The following is a 21,632-nucleotide window of genomic DNA, read 5'->3' as shown; positions in this document are numbered from 1 at the left end:
TTATGACTATATACCAGGTTAAAAAAAAAACTTTCTATATTAGTGCTAGTCTGAACTTACGTTACATTCTGCCACTGTCAGTTTTCCAGATAATATTGTTTTATTAAGTTTTTAGTTTAGAGTCAGATCTTACTATTTCTCAAGCCTGTGGAGAGATCATGTTTTTCAGGGGGTTCCTTGTGTATGTAATTGTCAGCATGCATTGTAACATTTGATTTCCAAAAGAAAGTAACAGCTTACCTTTGCCCACCAGCTTGAGAGCATGAAGTAGGTGTTAACATTTTCCTCACCGAACTGTTCTGCCACATAGAGCCCTAATGATCCATACTTGTCATATATGTTTCGCTTGGACAGATCAGTCAGGGTTGCATGAGCATTGTTGATCTCTTTAAATTTTTCTGCGGCCTCTGGATTGTCTGGATTCTTGTCAGGATGATATTTCAGAGCCAATTTTCTTAAACATGAGACACAAACAAAAAAAAACCAGAGGGAAGATAAGTCATCTGTATGTGTGCATGTATACAGACACTTAACATTACAAAAAATATTTTCATAGAGTTATAATAATTCTGAACTGTATGTTCAGCCTTCTTTTTTCCAGCTCTGATGTACTCAGTGGAAGAAAAGTGACTCAAAGGAACCAAAGATAAAAGTTTTGGTGAAAGAGGTGTGCCTATTACACTGAGAATGAACTTTGTGTATTGATACCTAGTCAGCTACTGTGTTAAAGTAGACAGTGATATATGATGAAAGCACAGATTGCAACATGATAATAAATCACAGGCATTTGTTGCATTATGATTGCCAGCTCATTTGCATCATTTAGCAGGTTTTAGCAAAGATAAAGATTTTTTAAAGGTTGTTTAGAAACATGATGATCACAGTGCTTATGCAGGCAACATTATATTCTTTATAGCAAAGGAAATTCTGTGTTCAATTGCCTATCAATAGTAGCTATATTAAAATGTTGTAAACAGTGTCTGTGTTTGCAGAAGCCCAGACAGTGATGATTGAGAACACAGTTAGGAGTTGCAGTAGAAGGGAAGCATCTTTTTGAAGCACAAGGTGGGAAAGCATAATGAGTTAATCATAGCTTTTCAGTCCCTGTCTTTGGGCCTCATTCCCTACTGCTGCACTTCTGAGACAATCCTCAAAGAAGTGAAAGGGGATTGTCATAGGATCATGGAATGGTTATTTTCATAGGATCATGGAATGGTTAGGGTTGGAAGGAACCTTAAATCTAGGTCTGGCCCCCTCACCACGGGAACAGACAACTTTCACTAGACCAGTTTGCTCAAAGCCCCATTTAGCTTGTCCTTGAAGACTTCCAGGAATGGGGCATCCACAACTTTCCTGAGCAAGCTGTTTCAGTGCCTCGTGACCCTCACAGTAAAGAATATCTTCCTAACATCTAATCTCAACATAGTCCTTTTTAGTTTAAAGTCATTGCCCCTTGTCCTATCACTACATGTGCTAATAAAAAGTCCCTTTCCAGTGCTCTTGCATGACTGCTTTAGGTACTAGAAGATGCTCTAAGGTCTCCCTGGAGCCTTCTCTTGCCAGGCCAAAGAACCCCAGCTCTCTCAGCCTGTTTTCATAGGAGAGGTGGTCCATGTCTCTGATCACCCTCGTATCCCTCCTCTGGTCTTGCTCCAGCAGGTCCATGTCCTTCTTATCTTGGGGTGCCCAGAGCCAATGCAGTAATCCCTGTGTGGTAGTGAGAGTGGAGTAGTGTCAATCAGTTTGGGCTGCTTATGCCGGTGGAAGCCTTTACTAGGACAGGGTTTGACACTGCCTTTCCCCCTGACTGTACTCAGGGCTATGGCATTTGAGGACAGGTACAGCTTGAAAAGTGCAGTGTGTGACTCTTGGTTCACAGCACAGGGAAGCACAGCATCAAGAAGAAAGGGTTTACGTCCAACTATGTTGAAGCACTGGTAGTGTGAGCTCACACACACTTGCAAAACAAGCATAGAGGTATACCTTTTCAAAAATCACCACTCCCTGTGAGGAACTTGCAACGTCTCCAGGACATTTATTTAATGACTAGTGCTGACCTCTAGTGGCATCAAAAGTGGTGTAGTAGTGTATGCAGCTGATTCAATCACAACCAAGCTATGTTCCATTCTGTAAATATTCTCTCCAAATATTTTGAGAGCTAGCCATAACTGCTATGACCAAAAATAGTATTTGTGGTGCGAAGGCAGTGTGCCTACACTTCTTCTAACAAATTTAACCTCAGAGTAGAGTCCTACTTGATTTCCTTATGAAGTCCCCAGTATAGGTTACTCCTCCAGCAAAAAGTAACTGCTTTGTTCCTGATGACAGTTCCTGCCTGGAAGATATTCTGCCAATATCAAGACTGATATGAGTCTGGGAACAGCTTCTGCCAACGATCTCTTCAATTCTGTTGAACTTAAGTCACAGAATCGTAGGTCATAAATAACTCCTTAAATATATGTCCAATGGCATGAATAAGTGTCATATTTAATATACTGTGCATATTGCACCTTAAACACAAAGTTTTGGTCATGTTTAACATGTGCCCTAAACACAATATAACATTAAATATGAGAACTGGAAAAACAAGATAAGTCTTGCATGACTAATGACATTATGTGCCATCCAAGTATTTAAGTAAATTCTGCTATCTATCCCTTTTCTTACCTGAAAACAAACCCCAACAATTAGGAAAAAAAAAAGAAAAGAAAAGAAAGGGAGAAGTACTACTGTCAAAAACCCACGTGTGTTTGCAGGCATCGGACAATCAATCTCCAGCCTTTCTTTCTTTTCCCAGAGACCCGAAGACTTCTTCTGTCTGACCCACATCCCAAACAATCTCATAAAAAATAAGAATTTGAACAGACTGTAATTTTGAAAAGACGGAACACATTAGTTACACTCTTACTTCACGTAGTATTGTTTTAGACTACTAACAGGATTACTTTCAACAATTAACAAAAGATAATCTATGTTCTTATTTTGATTTTGGGACAACTGTTCTCTCTAAAAAGAGTACATTACCAAAACAGCTCTCTGCACACTGAGATGACATACACTAATTGGAGATGATTCAGCAATCGGAAAGAGATCTAGTTATTAGCAGTGCAATTCATATGAGTGCGACAAAGGACTCTGTTAGGTCCAACCCAAGAAAAAATTAAAGTAAGGACAAAAACTATGTGATATAACACAAAGTACCAGCTATATGGAAGCTTCCTTGTAGGTCCTGGAAAAGAGACATTTCCAGTTATGTAATAACCAGGGTTCATTATGAGCAAAAGGAAGAAGACAAAAAAGTAGAGAGTGAAATGAACAAAGGAGCTTGTTGGCTACTTCCTATGCCAAAACCATGGGTTTATGTCCATTCAAATTTTTCTCATGGTGAATGGCCTTCTCCTTCGCCACTTTAGGATCACTTTACTGCAGCCGTCCACAGCAGCAAGCAAGTTTGGGAGAGAAAAGTGACATCAAACAGAGAAACAGCTATCCCACAAGATGGATAAGTGTGCCTTAGATGGATAAGGCATTCATGGAAACGAAGTCAGTGAAATAAGCTCAAGATATCTGTCAGTGGGAGGCTTAGGCTGAAAATTGAGATCAGGCCAGACTCTGATACAGGGTGGGTCTGATGAGGGTGCTTTTGGATTAAATTAGCAATATTTTGGAGGCAGGAAAATATGTTCTATAGTGTGAAATATGATAACACTATGAAGTGCCAGAGGATCTCAGCAACATGTCCTCACGCTTCCTTCGATAGCTCAGCTGGTAGAGCGGAGGACTGTAGGCTCCCTTGCATGGCCATCCTTAGGTCACTAGTTCAACTCCGGCTCGAAGGAGTGTTCTTTTGGCTCTGGCCCACACCCTGCACTGGCACTGCTGCCTTTTGGTCATGCCCAGGAGGCTTCCCTTCAAAGGGCTGTCCAGCCATGAGCTCTTGCCTGACATTGGGAAGTTGACCAGACAAGGTTTTTTTGGGTGAACCCTTGGGCAGGGCATGGTGGTTCTGAGCTCTGGAGTTGTCAGGGGTCACCTCCAACAGGAAGGTGAGCGAGTGTGAGAGTGAAGATCTTTGTGGGGCCTCAGGCTTTGTGTGCAGGGCATCCTGGGGCAGGGCTGGGTGCCTGGGAGGGGAGAGGACCTCAGGCAGAGGCTGCAGGGTGGGGAATTAGCTCAAGTGGTAGAGCGCTCGCTTAGCATGTGAGAGGCAGCGGGATCGATGCCCGCATTCTCCAACACTTTTCATTTCCCTTGCCTGGACACAGGGCCCTTTGTCAGGGATCCATCTATTCTCTGCAGGCTGTGGGAAGATTTATGGTGTGCCCTGCATTTGCAGAGGAGAATGACGTCCAGGGCTGTATCAAGAGTACCATGGGCAGTTTGACAGAAGAATTGATCTTCTCCCTCTTTGACAGTTCTCAAGTACCAAGCCAAGTACAGAAAAGGACATCAGTGGAATAGAGCAACTTCAGTGGAATCTCAAGGAATTCTCTTTAAGGATGGGCTGAGGAGAGTGGTGCTTTCAGTTTGCAGAAAGAGAGGTTCAGACGACTTACACATGACATTCCAGCACTCTGTTACAGAACAGAGGAATGGCTGTCATTTTGTTTTGTCTTATGCTTGAGAAGAGAGCAAAAGACACCACAGTGAAAGCGAATCAAGGGAAAATGCAGCAGGATATGGATAAACTCTGTGTGGACATGAAGAGAGTCCATCTGTAGAAAATTATGTCCTAGAAGCTTATGGAGCCTTTCTGTTGTTGTTTTGCATGATTGATGGGCTAAAGTGTTGAGTGAGGTGCTGTGATGTTGGAGCTGAGGCTGTTTGAAGCAGGATGTGGCAATAGAGGCATGATGGTGCCCTGTGGCTTGGGAAAAGTGCTGTCTGAGTGTGTGCTGGGCGAGGTCCTGGGCATGTCCCCACGCTTCCTTCGATAGCTCAGCTGGTAGAGCGGAGGACTGTAGGCTCCCTTGCATGGCCATCCTTAGGTCGCTGGTTCAACTCCGGCTCGAAGGAGTGCTCTTTTGGCTCTGGCCCACACCCTGTGGCATCACTGCCTTTTTTTGGTCCTGCCCAGGCGATTCCCCATAATGAGTTGCCCAATCATGAGCTCTTGCCTAAGTTGTGGGAGATAACCAGCCAAGGCATTTTTAGGTGAACCCTTGGGCATGGGAAGGTGATTCTGACCACTTGGCTTGTCTGCAGTCACCTCCAGCAGGAACATGAGTGGATGAGTTGGTGGTATGAGAGTGAGGCTGTTGGGCAGCCCAGGCTTTGGGTGCAGGGCATCCTGGGGAAGGGCTGAGAGCCTGGGAGGGGAGAGGACCTCAGGCAGAGGCTGCAGGGTGGGGAATTAGCTCAAGTGGTAGAGCGCTCGCTTAGCATGTGAGAGGCAGCGGGATCGATGCCCGCATTCTCCAACACTTTTCATTGCCCATTGCTTGGACACAGGGCCCTTTGTCAGGGGTCCCTCTGCCCATCAGTGTTATTAGGAGCTATTTGTAGCTGGCTGCACCGATAACTACAGCAACTGGGGCTGTACCAGGAGCAGCAAGGGCTGTAGACTGGGGTATTTGAATCTTCCTATTTACTTGGAATTAGACCAATATCCTTGCCCAGCTTTACGCCTCCTGAAGTGAAGTTCTCTATTATTGAGAAGAGCAAAATATCAAACTAATTTTTAAGTACAGTAAAAGAATGACTCTGGAACGCCCAAGCAGTGAGAGTCACCCTGCTAAGATCACAGAACGGATCCTCCTGGGAGATATGTCTAGACATGTGAAGACAGACAGGTGTTTAGAGACAGCCAACATGGCTTCCCCAAGCACAAATCATGACTGACCAATCTAGTGGTCTTCTACAATAGACTGATTGCATCAGTGGACAAGGAATGAGCTATGGATGTCATCTACCTAGACTTTGCTAAAGCCTTTGACATCATCCAAGACAACATCCTTGTCACTAAGTTGGAGACACAGGGTTTTCATGGATGGACTGTTCAATGAATAAGGAATGGATTGGATGGCCACATCCAAAGAACTGTAGTCACCAGCTCAATATTCAAGTGGAACACAGTATCAAGTGGTGTCCCTCAAGGGTCAGTATTGGGACTAATATTATTTAATATCTTCATCAATGATGCCATAGCGAGTGGGATTGAGTGCGCCCTCAGCAAGTTTACAGATGACACAGGGTACGGTGCAATTATATGCCTGAGGGAAGATATTCCATCCAGAGGGACCTCAAAAAAGCTCAAGGGGTGGGTCCATGTGAACTTCATTAAGCTAAACAAGCCCAAGTGCAAGGTCCTGCACCTTGGTCAGGGCAATCACTGGTATCAGTACATGCTGAGGGATGAATGGATTGAGAGCAAATGTGTGAAGAAGACTTCAAGGTGCTGGTGGGTGAAAAACTTGACATAAGCTGGTAGTGTACCTTTGTGGCCCAGAAAGTCAACCATATGCTGGACTACATCAGAAGTAGTGTGGCCAGCGGTGGAGGGAGGTTATTCTGTCCCTCTATCACACTCTTGTGAGACCACACCTGGAGTGCTGTGTCCAGCCATGGGTTCCCCAGCATAAGAAAGACATGGTTAGAACTGGTCCAGAATAGGGACACAGAACTGACTGGGGGATGAAACACCTTTCCTGTTAAGACAGACTGAGAGAGTAGGACTGTTCAGCCTGGAGAAGAGAAGGCTCCAGGGAGACCTAATAGCAGCCTTGCAATTCATAAAGAAGCCTTGTAAGAAGGACAAAAACACTTTAGCAGGCCTTATAGTGAGAGAACAAGCAGAAATGTTTTTTTTAAAAAAAGGTAGATTTAGATTATGTAAAAAGAAATTCTTTATGATGATGGTGGTGAGGCACTGGAATAAGTGGCCCAGAGAACTTGAAGATACCCCAACACTGCAAAAGTTCATGTCTGGTTGGATGGGCCTTTAAGCTATCTGATCAAGTGAAAGAGGCTCTTGCCCACAGCAGAAAAGATGGACAACATGATGTTTAAAGGTCCTTTTCAACCCAAAACATTCTATTGTAATATACGAAAGACAGATGGTCACAAACTGCAGTCTTTGGGTGAGATAAGCAGAAGCTTTCAAATGCCTGTCATGACGTTATTGATTCAACTGTTAGGCCTTTTAGTGTTGTGATGGGAAGAGGAACGAGACACAGTGGGCCACAACTGAAGCAGGACAGATTCCATTTTTTCCCTCCTCGGGTCAGACAGGCAGGAGAAGAAGGGTGTCCTGGAGAGCTGTGCAGTCTCCATGCTGGGAGGTTGATGTAATATAAATGGCTGAACCTTTGAGTCAGCTGCAGTGATCCTTGAGCTCAGGCTGCTGATGCCTTTTCCTGGTCTTAAAATCAAGAGTCATACATGGTTAGAAGGGGAAAAGGGATTTTACCTTGGTATTTATTTTAAGGATCCTTAGGTGCACACATCCAGGTCATATGCATCAAGATGCACCCTGCTGAGTATGCCCCAAAAGATTGAGTATAACATTATAGGTTTTACTAATTAGCATATCTATCAAAGATTCCCCAATGAGAGGCTCAAGTGAGCCCCCCTCCCCAAGGAACCTTCCCCTGGATGGTTCTATCTTAGTTAACAGAATGTGTTCTGGAGAGGACCTTGGGGTCTGGGGCACACTGATACCTAGCTACGAAGTTTCTAAAATGTTTAAGTCTCACAGCTTGACAAACAAGTCCAAGAATGTAGGCAAAAAGCACTAAAAATACAGAAGTTGTAAAAAGGTATAACAGGGGTATAAAAGAAAAGGCAAAAAATCTTCATGGCATCACTGCTGTAGGACATTTGAAAAGAGATGTCCTGAGGCCTCATCCAAGCTGATTGCTTTGACTGCTCTGTCACAGAGGAAGAACTTGTTTGGGTCCCTCCATAGCTCTGCTGGTGGAGTCAAGGGCTGTAGGCTCCCTTCTGTGGCTACTCATCACATCTGTCTCAGTGCTGCCTGCCCTAATACATCTGAAAGGCCCTGAACTGACCTCGATCTCCACCCATGGGCCAAGGAGCTCTATTTACATTAATCTCTCTTTCCATGCTACACCACGAGAGTCTTGGTCACTAGCTAAGTTAGACCCATAGGTTTGGATATGTCCAGCCACAAAGACTCTTGATGCTTGTGCTGATGTGCAGATGGATGTTCTGGCTTGACCTCAACCCTCTCTTGTCAGTCTGGACCTGCCTGGCAATCACTGGACATGATCATCATTCTGACCTCTGCAGTGACTTGCTTGCTTGCAGTGCCTGATGGTGCCTTCTGCTCTTATCTGGAATGAGCCACGATGGCTGGGTCTGCCCTGGTTTGGTGTTGTGGACTTGAGATTTTCTGGGCAATGTGGGTCTAAGGCAAGTGTTTCTTTTTTCCTCCTGGGCAGTGTCATGCAGGTATATGTGAGGTGGTATGAAAGCTCAATGGTTGTCTGAGTGTGTGCTGGGCGAGGTCCTGGGCATGTCCCCACGCTTCCTTCAATAGCTCAGCTGGTAGAGCGGAGGACTGTAGGCTCCCTTGCATGGCCGTCCTGAGGTCACTGGTTCAACTCTGGCTCGAAGGAGTGCTCTTTTGGCTCTGGCCCAAATCCTGCACTGGCACTGCTGCTTTTTGGTCCTGCCTGGGGGGACTCCCCATAATGAGCTGCCCAGCCATGAGTTCTTGTCTGACCTTGGGAAGATGATGAGCCAAGGCATTTTTGGGTGAACCCTTGGTGACAGATGGTGATTCTGCCCTGGAGTTGTCCGCAGCCACCTTCAACAGGAAAGTGAGTGGGTGGGTGGTATCGTGAAACTGAAGCTGATTAGGGGGGCCTCAGGCTTTGTGTGCAGGGCATCCTGGGGCAGGGCTGGGAGCCTGGGAGGGGAGAGGACCTCAGGCAGTGGCTGCAGGGTGGGGAATTAGCTCAAGTGGTAGAGCGCTCGCTTAGCATGTGAGAGGCAGCGGGATCGATGCCCGCATTCTCCAATGCTTTTCATTCCTCTCACCTGGACTTGCGCTGCAAAGAGGAGAACAGCATCTAGGACTATGTCCATGGTAACCTGCACTGTGAATTTGAAGGAGTGGATTCTCTCACTTTGTTCTGAGCATGATGGAAAGGATCCAGAATATCATGCCCATCCTTGAGCCTCCATGTATAAGACAGACATTGACCAAGTGCCAAGAACTCAGAATGAGGCCTCCAGGACACTTGGAAGCAGGTGCACTTGCCCTTTGACGAGAAGTCATTGAGTGTGGCCTTGTGCAGATCCTGAAGAAGAAAGGGCTGTGTGGGAGATAAGCAAGCACTTATCATTTATCAGAATGACTATCAGGAGGTTATTGATTCAATAGTTAGCCTTTTACTGTGGTGATTGATAGAGGAAAGAAAAGCAACAGGCCACAACTGAAGCAGCAGAGGTTCCATTTCTTTCTCTTCTATGAGGGAATGAAAACCTAAAAAGAGTTAATGTCTCAAACCCTTGGTAGCAGAGGAAAGGACTGTTCCATGCCAATGATATAGGGCGCAGTTAGAAAAGAGCATCTTTCAATGCAAGATAACACTTTCCTCGGACCAGCTTCCTTATCTAGGGTAACTATCTCCAAAACCAGGTATGAGGCAGCATTCCACTTGTCTGGTGCACAGGGGTGAAGGGGATTGAAACCACAAGGCCCCCTAACCCCCCTCTGAAAAGTTTGAGAATAACAAAATGTGCATGCATGAGGACTAGTTTATAAATAGCGCAACTGAGATGGATGGGGTGTGCAACCACCATCCTAAGGAACTGAACCAGAGGCAGCACTGGAACCTTGGCTGGTGATCTGGATCTTTTCCTCTATGTCTACCTTGTTCTCTTTTTTCTTCTCTTCCTCTTCTTAAAAGTTTAAATTGCTGCTCCCATGGGCCGTTCAGAAAAGTTTAAATCATTGCTGCCATAGGCCATTCAACTTATAATAAGGTTTAAAGTTTAAATTGCTGCTGCCATAAATGAAATTTTCTAATTGATCGTTTGGAATCATTTTGCCTTAATTTAGCCCAAAGGTATGCTGAATGTTAGCTGTTTCCAGTACTGCCCTCTGGGGACCTGAGGTTTTATGGCGATCCCTGAACAAATGGTCCAGGACCACTCTCTAGGGACCTGACACCTCCTCAGGTCAGCCAGGTAGGAGAAGAATGTTGCTCTGGAGTGCTGTGCAGTCTCCATGCTAGGAGGCTGGCATGATCTGAATGGCTGAAGTCTTGCACAAGATGATGAGATCCCTCATTTAGGGCTGCTTGGAGGAGAAGGTAGACAGAGAGATGCCCTGAGGACTTATTCAAGATGACTGCTTTGAGAACACAATCATGGAGGCAGAGCAGAAAGAGGACCCTGACAGTCTATCAGTATCTGCTGGTGTAGTGGAGGATTGCTGGTTCTCTCACATGGTGACCATTACATCTTGTCTGGGCATCAAGTGCCTGAATAGGCCTGAATGGCCCTCACTGGCCTCATGTGGGTTTTCCACCTCCAACCATCAACACAGAAGTTCTCTTTATGTTCAATTCTGGGCCGTCAGTCTCTTTCTGTGTTAAAAAGCAGGAGTCCTGGTGTCTAGCTCAGTAATGGCCACAGCCATAGCACTATCACAGCACAGTGACCTTGGATCCAAACCTGCTGTTCAGATGAATGTCCTTCATTGACCTAAGCCCTGGCTTATCAGTCTGGGCCTGCCTGTCAGTCACTGGACATTATCATCACTCTGACCTCTGCAGTGACTTCCTTGCTTGCAGTTGTCCTTGCCTTGCCATGGTGATAGTGCCTTCTGTTCTGGATGATTGCTTTGAATGAGCCACCATGGTTGTATCTGTCCTGGCCAGGGGTTGTAGGCTTGAGAAGCAATGTGAAATAAGGTGAGTCTTTCTTATTTCCTGCAGAGCAGAGCTATGTAAATACAAGGGAGTGGTTGGATGAGTGTGTGATGAATGTCTGAGGTGTCAGAATCATGGGGTTCCTTTGATAGCTCAGCTGGTAGAGCAGAGGACTGTAGGCTCCCTTGCATGGCCATCCTTAGGTTGCTGGTTCAACTCTGGCTCGAAGGAGTGCTCTTTTGGCTCTGGCCCACATCCTGCACTGGCACTGCTGCTTTTTGGTCCTGCCCAGGAGGCTCCCCATAATGATCTGCCAGTCATCAGCTCTTGCCTGAGATTGGGAAGACAAGTGGCCAAGGCATTTTTAGGTGAACCCTTGGGCATGGGAAGGTGATTCTGACCACTTGGCTTGTCTGCAGTCACCTCTAGCAGGAACATGAGTAGGTGGGTTGGTGGTATTACAGTGAGGTCATCGGGAGGCTCAGACTTTGCTGCAGGGCATCCTGGGGAAGGGCTGGGTGCCTGGGAGAGGAGAGGACCTCAGGCAGTGGCTGCAGGGTGGGGGATTAGCTCAAGTGGTAGAGCGCTCGCTTAGCATGTGAGAGGCAGCGGGATCGATGCCCGCATTCTCCAATGCTTTTCATTCCCTTTGCCTGGACACAGGGCCCTTTGTCAGGGTCTGTGGGTGCTCACAGTATACCCAGAATGCAAAGAGTAGGATGACACCCAGGTCTGCATGGCAATTTAACAGGGGTTTCTCCCTCTTTGCTTGATAGACATCAAATGTCATATAGAGTGCTGTGTCCGGTTTTGAGATCTTCTATGCAGAAATGCAGTCAAAGAAATAGAGTAACTTCTGTAAGGCAACCAAGAATCTCAAGGAATGGAAAGATTTCTTTGTGTGGGTGGGCTGAGGAAAGTGGATATATTCAGCCTATAGAAAGAGAGGTTGCCGGGGGCTTACACATGACCTTTTGACTTAGAGGAGGTTTCAGAGTAGAACGGCTACATATATGTCATGTGCTTAAGAAGAGAGCTGAAGACAGCACAGTGAAAGCGAATCAAGGGAAAATGCAGCAGGATATGGATAAACTCTGTGTGGACATGAAGAGAGTCCATCTGTAGAAAATTATGTCCTAGAAGCTTATGGAGCCTTTCTGTTGTTGTTTTGCATGATTGATGGGCTAAAGTGTTGAGTGAGGTGCTGTGATGTTGGAGCTGAGGCTGTTTGAAGCAGGATGTGGCAATAGAGGCATGATGGTGCCCTGTGGCTTGGGAAAAGTGCTGTCTGAGTGTGTGCTGGGCGAGGTCCTGGGCATGTCCCCACGCTTCCTTCGATAGCTCAGCTGGTAGAGCGGAGGACTGTAGGCTCCCTTGCATGGCCATCCTTAGGTCGCTGGTTCAACTCCGGCTCGAAGGAGTGCTCTTTTGGCTCTGGCCCACACCCTGTGGCATCACTGCCTTTTTTTAGTCCTGCCCAGGCGATTCCCCATAATGAGTTGCCCAGTCATGAGCTCTTGCCTAAGTTGTGGGAGATAACCAGCCAAGGCATTTTTAGGTGAACCCTTGGGCATGGGAAGGTGATTCTGACCACTTGGCTTGTCTGCAGTCACCTCCAGCAGGAACATGAGTGGATGAGTTGGTGGTATGAGAGTGAGGCTGTTGGGCAGCCCAGGCTTTGGGTGCAGGGCATCCTGGGGAAGGGCTGAGAGCCTGGGAGGGGAGAGGACCTCAGGCAGAGGCTGCAGGGTGGGGAATTAGCTCAAGTGGTAGAGCGCTCGCTTAGCATGTGAGAGGCAGCGGGATCGATGCCCGCATTCTCCAATGTTTTCATTGCCCATTGCTTGGACACGGGGCTCTTTGGTGGGGGTCCCCCGTCCTCTGAAGGGTATGCAAACCTGGGAAACACAGTAGAGGATAGCATGCAGGACTTCTCCAAGAGTAGCAAGGCCTCTTGACTGAGGGAAGGCATTCTCTGACTTTCCTCTTCAGCGAATAGATGCCATTTAGAATAGTGTACCTGTTATACATAGGTTTATATAGGTTTTGGCTACAATAGAGTTAATTTTCTTCCTAATATCTGTGTTTTGGATTTAAGGTGTGAATAATGTTGGTTACACACTGCTGTTATAATTGTTGGTAAGAAGAGTTTATGTAAAGCCAAGGACTTTTCAGTTTCTTGCACCATCCCATTAGGAAGGAGACTGAGAGCACAAGAAACTGGGAGGAGACACAGCTGGGACAGGTGATCCCAGCTGGCCAAAGGAATATTCCATACCACGTGACATAGGGCCCAGTATATACTAGGGAGAAAGATGGCTGGGGGCCACTGCTTATAAACTGGCTGTCTTGGCATTGTTCTGCAGGTGTTGAGCAGTTGTGTTGTGGGTCACTTATTTTGTATAATCTAATTCTGTTATTATTATTGATATTTCTCCCTTTTCTGTCCTTTTGAACTGATTTTTTCTCAATCCACAAATTTGCTTTTCTCTCCCAGTTCTCTCCAAAAACCCTCTTGGAGCTGGGTTGTGTGAGCAGTTGTGTAGTGTTTAAATGCCTGCTGGCATTTAAACAGCACAACAGCCCTTTTAGGTGCCCAGCATGGGGCTTGAAAGGTTGAGACAATGACAAATCTGACTAGAGTATGTTAAAACAAAATTCTTATAAGCATTCATTATATTAGTTTAATGGTTTCTGATCCTGATGTTGATTTACTTACTCTCAGAGTTGTTTGCTGTTCTCAGAGTTGTGTTATGTAACATCTTAACTTGATCTTTATGTTTCTTGTTGCGCTGTTTATCACCTCTGAGGGCTGGGCTAAGGTTATCATGTTATCTAAGGTTATCATGTTGTCGTACTTTGTAACACTGGCATATGATGACATGATATGATATGATATGATGGTCACAAGGTCTATTTGTAATCAAGTATTGGTATCTTCTCCATACTTCTAGAGCCATCTACTGGAAACTATTCCTAATTACATCCTTTATCTTTCCTAGAGCCAATCTATGGGGCATACACTTCCCACATCTTCCCCTTCTTCTCCGGGGTATTTACAATAGCTCTTGACAATCCTGAATATAGTCAGGATCTTCAAACCAGCATGTTCCTATTGCTGTGTCTCTTGATTGTATTTCAGGCCTTGTTTAGACTTAACTGTCTAAGGATACCAGTCAGGTATCTGCCCTGAGCCTGAGCAGTTATAGTGGAAGGATGTGTGGGATAGTACAGGCAAATGTGTAGGACAGTGGGCACCTCGAATATTTTGGAATTTCACCCTGGAACTAGTTCAGAATCCTGAAAAACTAGTAAAATATTTGGAAGAAGTATGCTGTCACCCTGGCAGTTCCAGAGAGAAACAAATCACGGCAACGTGCTGGGGCCTGGCCCATGCCTATCAAGTTCTGTTCAACACTATTCAGTACCCTCAAGGGGACAAGAAGGTTTTTGGATCTGATGACAAAATGTCAGGCACTTTGGCTACCCAAGTCCCAACAATAGATACTGCATCTGAACCAAAGAACACACCTGTATTGATACCATCTTCACAAGAAGAAATGCTGGAAGCAGAAGTCGGCTCCTTTAGTAAGGGATGAAGGAGGCTCTTCTAAGGGTCAGCAGCAGGAAGAAGTGGACAAGGCAGTCTACTCCAAAGCAGGGCCATTATGAGAACAAGAGGAGGAAGAGAGGCGGCTGTGGACTGGGGTGGAAGAAGAGGAAGAACTCATAAATGAGGCAGTAACCACCTGAACCCCATATCACACCAACCAAGCCCCCCGATTCCCACGCATAAGCTGATTTGTCAGCTGGAAAGCCCTGGAGTGATCAGCAGGACTCCCTCACCCTGTAACAGTTTCATATGGCCACTGTGAAAATCTGATTGAGACTGGAGACCAGCAGTAGATTATAGTGCCTTGAATGAAGCTGTGCTGCTGCTGAGTGCTGCCATGCCAGCCTTTCTGGAACTTCAATTTGAACTGGAGGGAGTTTGTATCAAAGGCAGACAAGTGGCTTGCCGCAATCAATATCACTAGCATGTTTTTCTCAATCCCTTTGGCAGCAGAGAATGCAGGCCACAATTTGCTCTCACTTGGAGGGATGTCCAGTACACCTGGAATCGACTGCCCTAGAGATGGAAACACAGCCCCAGCATTTTCCATGGACTTAACCAGACTGCACTAGAATGGGAACACCTGCAATACATTGATGACATCATCATATGGGGAAATACAGCAGACAAAGTTTTTGAGAATGGGAAGAAAATTGTCCAAATCTTCTGAAAGTCAGTTTTGTCATAAATCAAAGTAAGGTCAAGTCACCTACACAGGAGATCCTGTTTTTAGGAATAAAATGGCAAAATGGACGTTGTTGTATCCCAATGAATGTGATCAACAAAATAACAGCTAGGTCTACACCAATTAGCAAAAGGAAAACACAAGCTTTATTAGGCATTGTAGGTTTTTGGAGACTATTTATTCCAAATTACAGCCCATTCTATCAACTAACCTGGAAGAAGAATTGTTTCATTTGGGCCCCGAACAATGACAAATCTTTGAACAAACTGAAAAGCAAATAGTACATACAATAGCCCTCAGGCCACTCTGGTCAGGACAAGATGTCAAAAATGTGCTGCATCTGGGGAGAATGGTCCTACTTGAAGCCACTGGCAAAAAGCATCAGGGAAGACTCAAGGTTGACTCTTAGGGTTTTGGCGTCAGGGACACTGAAGATTCAAGGCCCGCTATATTCCAACTGAAAAAGAAATATTGACATCATATGAAGGAGTTTGAGCTGCTTCAGACATGATTAGTATTGAAGCACAGCTCCTCTTGGCACCCTGACTGCCAGTGCTCGGCAGGGTATTCAAAGGGAGAGCCTGTTCTACACATCATGAAACTGATGCTGTGTGGAATAAATGGGGCTCACTGGTCACACAATGCACTCGAATAGGAAAGCCCAGTGGCCCAGGAATTTTGGAAGTTATCATTGACTGGCTGGAAGGCAAAGATTTTGGAATATTGCCAGAAAAGGAGGTGATGTGAGCTGAAGAAGCCTCACTGTAAGTGAAATACCAGAAAATGAAAAACAATATGCCCTGGTGAGTCCTATGATATTTTGGGAAAACATCAAAGGTGTAAGGCTGCTGTGTGGAGTCCCACACATATCGCAGAAACTGCTGAATGACAATAGTCAGTTTTCAGAGGTGAAAGCTATCCATCTGGCTTTAGACAGTGCTCAGAGGGAAAATGCCCAGTACATTATCTCTATACAGGCTCATAGACAGTGGCAAATGCTCTGTGGGGGTGGCCATGGCAATGGAAGTAGGTCAACTGGCAGCACAGAGGTAAACCCTCCTGGACTGCTGGATTATGGCAAGATATTTCTGCTTGGGTAGAGAACTGTGTTGTAAAAGTACATCATGTAGTCACGTACCCAAGTGTTAAGTCACTGAGTAACATCAAAAATCCCAGCTGATGGGTCAGGATGCTAAGATTGAAGTGGATCAGGTGGATCTGGACTGTTAACATAAGAGTGAATTACTTATAACTTAATGGGCCCATGATATCTCAGGCCATTAAGGAAGAAATACAGCATATACATCACCTCCTTATTGAGGGGTGGACTTAATCATGAACACTATACATGATTATCCAAGAATGTGAAACATGGCCTGAAATAAAGCAGGACAGACAGTTAAAGCCTCTCTCTAATGGAGGACAATGGCTGAAATATAAACATGGGGAGGTCTGGCAGATTGATGATATCACATTCCCACAAATCAGCCAATGCAAGCGCCAGGTGCTTACAATCACAGAACTGTAGAATCATTTAGGTTGAGAAAGACCTTGAAGATCATCAGATCCAAGCATTAACCCAGCACTGCCAATTCCACCACCAAACCATGTCCCTAAGGGCACACCTACCTATCTTTTAAATATCTCCAGAGATGGTGACTCAACCACTTTCCTGAGCAGCCTGTTCCAGTGCTTGCCTACTCTTCCTTTAAAGAAATTTTTACTAATATCAATGATAGAACCTACAACCAGATGGCTGGAAACATATTCTGTGCCTCATGCCACTGGCTGGAATACTGTCCTGGGCCTTGAGAAACGAGGTAACAATGAACCCCAGAAAGAACTGAGTCAGACAATGGTACTTATTTCAAAGCAACCTCTTAGATATTTGTCTCAAACAGCGTTGCATTGAATGGGTATATCACACCCCCTGCCATGCACCAGCCTCCAGAAAATTGAACAAATGAACTGTTAAAGACTACACTGAGAGCAATGGGTGCTGGGACATTTCAACATTGGAATACACATTTAGCAGAAGTCAGGTGTTTAGTCAACACTAGAGGATCTTCTAATCAAACCGGCCCTGCCCAATCAAAACTTTGATGTACTTTTACAAAAGGGAGAAGTCCCTGTAGTGCACATAGAAATTATGCTGCAAAAGACAGGCTGGGTTATTCCTCCTTCAGGCAAAGGCAAACACATCCATGATACTGCTTTTGATCAAGAACCTGGGTGCACTTGGTGAGTAATGCAGAAGGATGGAGAAGTATGATGCCTTTGCCTCAAGGAGATTTGATTCTATGTGAGGCAATGATTTGAATTGTATTATATTAATTGCTATATAATAATGTGTAGCATCTCTACTATGGTTGCTATATGCCATATCAAAATTATTACAATAAAAATTTAGATTTATTAATCTATGAGAAATGAATTTTGATTAGACCAGGATAAGTGGAGCAATGATAGAACCAGAACTGTCTTCAAAATGCAACAGTCCAACATCATACATCATCTCTCCTGCCCTGAAGGACTACTATTAAAGAGGAGTCCAACGTCATGGACTAAGTAAACTCAACTGACATTTTAGAGGGATGGTCTGTAAGCTAAGGGAATGATGTCTGCATATGTATATAAAAAAGACCAGAAAAGATGTACTGGAAAGTGTGGGACCTGGGCATGACATAAACAGTATAGAATAAGGCATAAATATTGACCTGGTTTCAGTTGGGATTGAGTTAATTTTCTTACTACTAGCTGGTACCGTGCTGTGTTTTAGATCTAGGAGGAGAATAATATTGATAACACTCTAATGGTTTAGTTCTTGCTGAGCAGTACTCATCCTAAGTCAAGGACTTTTCATCTTCTCACACCACCCCACCAGCAAGGAGGCTGGGGGGCAAAAGGGGTTGGGAGGAGACACAGCCAGGACAGTTGACCCCAACTGGCCAAAGGAATATTCCATACCATATGGTGTCATGCTCAGTATATAAACTAGGAGGAAAGATGGCTGGGAGCTGCTGCTCAAGAACTCACTGGGCATCATTCATTGAGTGTAACGCAATTGTGTTGTGCATCACTTGATTTGTATATTTTAGATCTATTAATATTAGAGTTATTGTTGTTTTTGTCGTTGTTTTTGTTATTACTATTATTATAATTTCACTTTCCATTTCTTTTCTGCCCTATTAAACCACATTTTTCTCACCCTGTGAATTTTACTCCCACTGTGGGGAAGGGGTTGAGTGATCAGCTGTGTGATGTTTAACTTCCTGAAAAATAAAGCCATGTCAGTGCCCAGTTTTGTGCCTCTGTGTAGAAGACACACGTGGACCATGTGCAGTGACCTCAGAACAAGGCCATCAGGATGCTTAGGAGCAGGTGATCCTGCACACAGGAAAGGACATCAATGAAATGGAGCAATCTCAGTGGAGGGCCACCAAGAACCTCACAGAGTGGAAGGATTCCTCTACATGGATGAACAAGAACAGTGAAACTGTTCAGACTGTTGAAGGACAGAATCAAAGGGCTTGGATATGACCTTCATGCTTGTAGGACATTACAGAGTAGAGGAAATGCTGTCCTTTATGTGATGCTAGAGCAGAGAGCTGAAGACAGCAGAATGAAAGGGAATCAACAGAAAATGCAGCAGGATATAGGTAAGCTGTGTGGACATGAAGAGAATCCATCTGTAAAAGATGACACCCAAGGAGCTTATGGAACATATCTGTTTGTGTTTTGCATGACTGATGGGTTGAACAAGGTGCTGTGATGTTGGAGCTGAGGCTGTTTGAAGCAGGATGTGGCAATAGAGGCATGATGGTGCCCTGTGGCTTGGGAAAAGTGCTGTCTGAGTGTGTGCTGGGCGAGGTCCTGGGCATGTCCCCACACTTCCTTCGATAGCTCAGCTGGTAGAGCGGAGGACTGTAGGCTCCCTTGCATGGCCATCCTTAGGTCGCTGGTTCAACTCCGGCTCGAAGGAGTGCTCTTTTGGCTCTGGCCCACACCCTGTGGCATCACTGCCTTTTTTTGGTCCTGCCCAGGCGATTCCCCATAATGAGCTGCCCAGTCATGAGCTCTTGCCTAAGTTGTGGGAGGTAACCAGCCAAGGCATTTTTTGGTGAACCCTTGGTGACAGATGGTGGTTCCAAGCCCTGGAGTTGTCTGCAGTCACCTTCAGTAGGAATGTGAGTGGATGAGTTGGTGGTGTGAGAGTGAGGCCATTGGGCAGCCCAGGCTTTGGGTGCAGGGCATCCTGGGGCAGGGCTGGGAGCCTGGGAGGGGAGAGGACCTCAGGCAGAGGCTGCAGGGTGGGGAATTAGCTCAAGTGGTAGAGCGCTCGCTTAGCATGTGAGAGGCAGCGGGATCGATGCCCGCATTCTCCAATGCTTTTCATTCCCTTTGCCTGGACACAGGGCTCTTGGCCAGGAATCCATCTGACCTCTAGGGAGGCTGTGGCAAGGCCTATGGTGTGCCCTGGATTTACAAAGGAGGATGACATCAAGAGCACTATGGGCAGTTTAATGGATTAATCGGTTTTCTCCTTCTTTGCTTATGTCCTGGGTAACCCAAAATGTTATTGTATTCCATATCTATCAGTGCCCAAAATTGTTACTGTCTCTTGAAAACCTTGTGGCCAGAAATGGAACTGCAGGGCTGGGGCATTGCCAGGTCTCTTAAAAGCCAGGATCTCTCAGGCATAGTTCTCTATTACCTCTTAGCTTTTGCTTTTCTGTTTCATTCTCTCAGTGAGAGCCTTGAGGTAGCATAGGTGGAGGCTCCCCTTGGTTTTCTTTTGTTTTCTTTCCCAAGAGGGTTGCTTCAGGCAGGTTTCCAAGGAGCCACATTTCGTGGTCCTGGACTGCTTCAAAGCAAATTTCACAAATACCAGTCTACAGTCACAGCATCGCGCCAAGGAAAGTGGAACAGCCCCAGTCTACATGGTTGCCCCAACCTGCCAGCAGTGCCTAATGGAAGTGGGAAGGCATGGAGTCTGAGTCGTCCCTGCTGGCTGCCTCCTCATGAAAAGGTGAAGCCTCTCTACGAGTTCCAGCTGGTGTGAGTTCCAGCTGCTGGAGTGCATTTTTTGACAGAGCTGATACCACCAGAGAGATAGGAGGGGCGTTTGTCTGCTTTGGACTCTAGGTTTTCTTTTTGTTTTGTCCTTGTTCTTTGTTGCTTGTTGTTTGGGGGGAGTTTTTGTGATCGTGGAGGTTTGGTATCTGGGTTGTTTTGGGGTTTTTTCTCTCTTTTAGTTCTCTCTGTCCACATGTAGTTGAAAGAAGGGGGAGAGCTGCCACCATCTTTGTCTCTCCACATGTGATTGTTCATGGAGGGCACCATCTTGGGAGGAGGGTTTTCTCCGCCATTTTTTGTTTCTCTTTGTTCCCAGGGAGTCTATAAGATTTAACAAATTGGTAACTAGTGGTTATTACTGTTATTTTTCTTGCCTGTTGCTATTTTGCTTCTTTGGTAAACTGTTATTTTTTACTTGTATCTACTTGTGTTCATCTCTACTTATTGGTGGAAGGGGATTGGCTAAAAATAAATGGGAGGTAACTCATTTTAAAGTGTCTACCCCCTTGACTTAAACCAAGATGGCTTGACAGTTCTCAAATATCAAGCTCAGTACAGACAAGGACATCAATGAAATGGAACAACCTCAGGCCACATCAGGCCACCAAGAATCTCAAGGAATCAGTGGATTTCTCTATAAGGATAGGTTGAGGAGAGTGGGCACATTCAGATTGCAGAAAGAGAGGTTTGGAGGACTTGCAGATGACCTTGTGGCACTTAGATGTAGGTTAAAGAACAGAGGAATGGCTGTCATTTTGTCTTGTCTTGTGCTTGAGCAGAGAGCAAAAGACACAACAGTGAAAGGGAATCAAGGGAAAATGCAGCAGGATATGGATAAACTCTGTGTGGACATGAAGAGAGTCCATCTGTAAAAGATGACATCCAAGGAGCTTATGGAGCCTTCCTGTTTGTGTTTTGCATGATTGATGGGCTAAAGTGTTGAGTGAGGTGCTGTGATGTTGGAGCTGAGGCTGTTTGAAGCAGGATGTGGCAATAGAGGCATGATGGTGCCCTGTGGCTTGGGAAAAGTGCTGTCTGAGTGTGTGCTGGGCGAGGTCCTGGGCATGTCCCCACGCTTCCTTCGATAGCTCAGCTGGTAGAGCGGAGGACTGTAGGCTCCCTTGCATGGCCATCCTTAGGTCGCTGGTTCAACTCCGGCTCGAAGGAGTGCTCTTTTGGCTCTGGCCCACACCCTGTGGCATCACTGCCTTTTTTTGGTCCTGCCCAGGCGATTCCCCATAATGAGCTGCCCAGTCATGAGCTCTTGCCTAAGTTGTGGGAGGTAACCAGCCAAGGCATTTTTTGGTGAACCCTTGGTGACAGATGATGGTTCCAAGCCCTGGAGTTGTCTGCAGTCACCTTCAGCAGGAATGTGAGTGGATGAGTTGGTGGTGTGAGAGTGAGGCCATTGGGC

The 21,632-nt window shown here is 45.6% G+C and overlaps 1 protein-coding gene and 12 non-coding genes across 13 annotated transcripts in view; 12 read left to right on the top strand and 1 right to left on the bottom strand.

The window, feature by feature from the left end:
* Positions 1–21,632, bottom strand: part of DNAJC5B (DnaJ heat shock protein family (Hsp40) member C5 beta) — a 39,786-nt gene that overhangs the window by 10,478 nt on the left and 7,676 nt on the right. The window contains exon 2 of the mRNA XM_010405139.4: positions 241–454. Coding sequence (XP_010403441.2) covers positions 241–454 — 214 coding nt within the window. The remainder of the gene's footprint in view (positions 1–240; positions 455–21,632) is intronic.
* TRNAY-GUA lies at positions 3,751–3,839 on the top strand. The gene is given in 2 exon segments: positions 3,751–3,787; positions 3,804–3,839. It is a non-coding gene; the product is annotated as a tRNA-Tyr (tRNA).
* TRNAA-AGC lies at positions 4,163–4,235 on the top strand. The gene has a single exon. It is a non-coding gene; the product is annotated as a tRNA-Ala (tRNA).
* TRNAY-GUA lies at positions 4,928–5,016 on the top strand. Its single transcript is given in 2 exon segments — positions 4,928–4,964; positions 4,981–5,016. It is a non-coding gene; the product is annotated as a tRNA-Tyr (tRNA).
* TRNAA-AGC lies at positions 5,348–5,420 on the top strand. The gene has a single exon. It is a non-coding gene; the product is annotated as a tRNA-Ala (tRNA).
* On the top strand, positions 8,911–8,983 carry TRNAA-AGC. The gene has a single exon. It is a non-coding gene; the product is annotated as a tRNA-Ala (tRNA).
* Positions 10,987–11,075, top strand: TRNAY-GUA. The gene is given in 2 exon segments: positions 10,987–11,023; positions 11,040–11,075. It is a non-coding gene; the product is annotated as a tRNA-Tyr (tRNA).
* On the top strand, positions 11,405–11,477 carry TRNAA-AGC. The gene has a single exon. It is a non-coding gene; the product is annotated as a tRNA-Ala (tRNA).
* Positions 12,176–12,264, top strand: TRNAY-GUA. The gene is given in 2 exon segments: positions 12,176–12,212; positions 12,229–12,264. It is a non-coding gene; the product is annotated as a tRNA-Tyr (tRNA).
* Positions 12,596–12,668, top strand: TRNAA-AGC. Its single transcript has one exon. It is a non-coding gene; the product is annotated as a tRNA-Ala (tRNA).
* TRNAY-GUA lies at positions 19,036–19,124 on the top strand. Its single transcript is given in 2 exon segments — positions 19,036–19,072; positions 19,089–19,124. It is a non-coding gene; the product is annotated as a tRNA-Tyr (tRNA).
* Positions 19,455–19,527, top strand: TRNAA-AGC. Its single transcript has one exon. It is a non-coding gene; the product is annotated as a tRNA-Ala (tRNA).
* Positions 21,297–21,385, top strand: TRNAY-GUA. The gene is given in 2 exon segments: positions 21,297–21,333; positions 21,350–21,385. It is a non-coding gene; the product is annotated as a tRNA-Tyr (tRNA).

The sequence above is a fragment of the Corvus cornix genome, chromosome 2, assembly GCF_000738735.6.
Source record: "Corvus cornix cornix isolate S_Up_H32 chromosome 2, ASM73873v5, whole genome shotgun sequence".
Lineage (NCBI taxonomy): Eukaryota > Metazoa > Chordata > Aves > Passeriformes > Corvidae > Corvus > Corvus cornix.
Note: the sequence above shows the minus strand (reverse complement) of the source record. Positions and strands in the feature narration are given on the sequence as shown.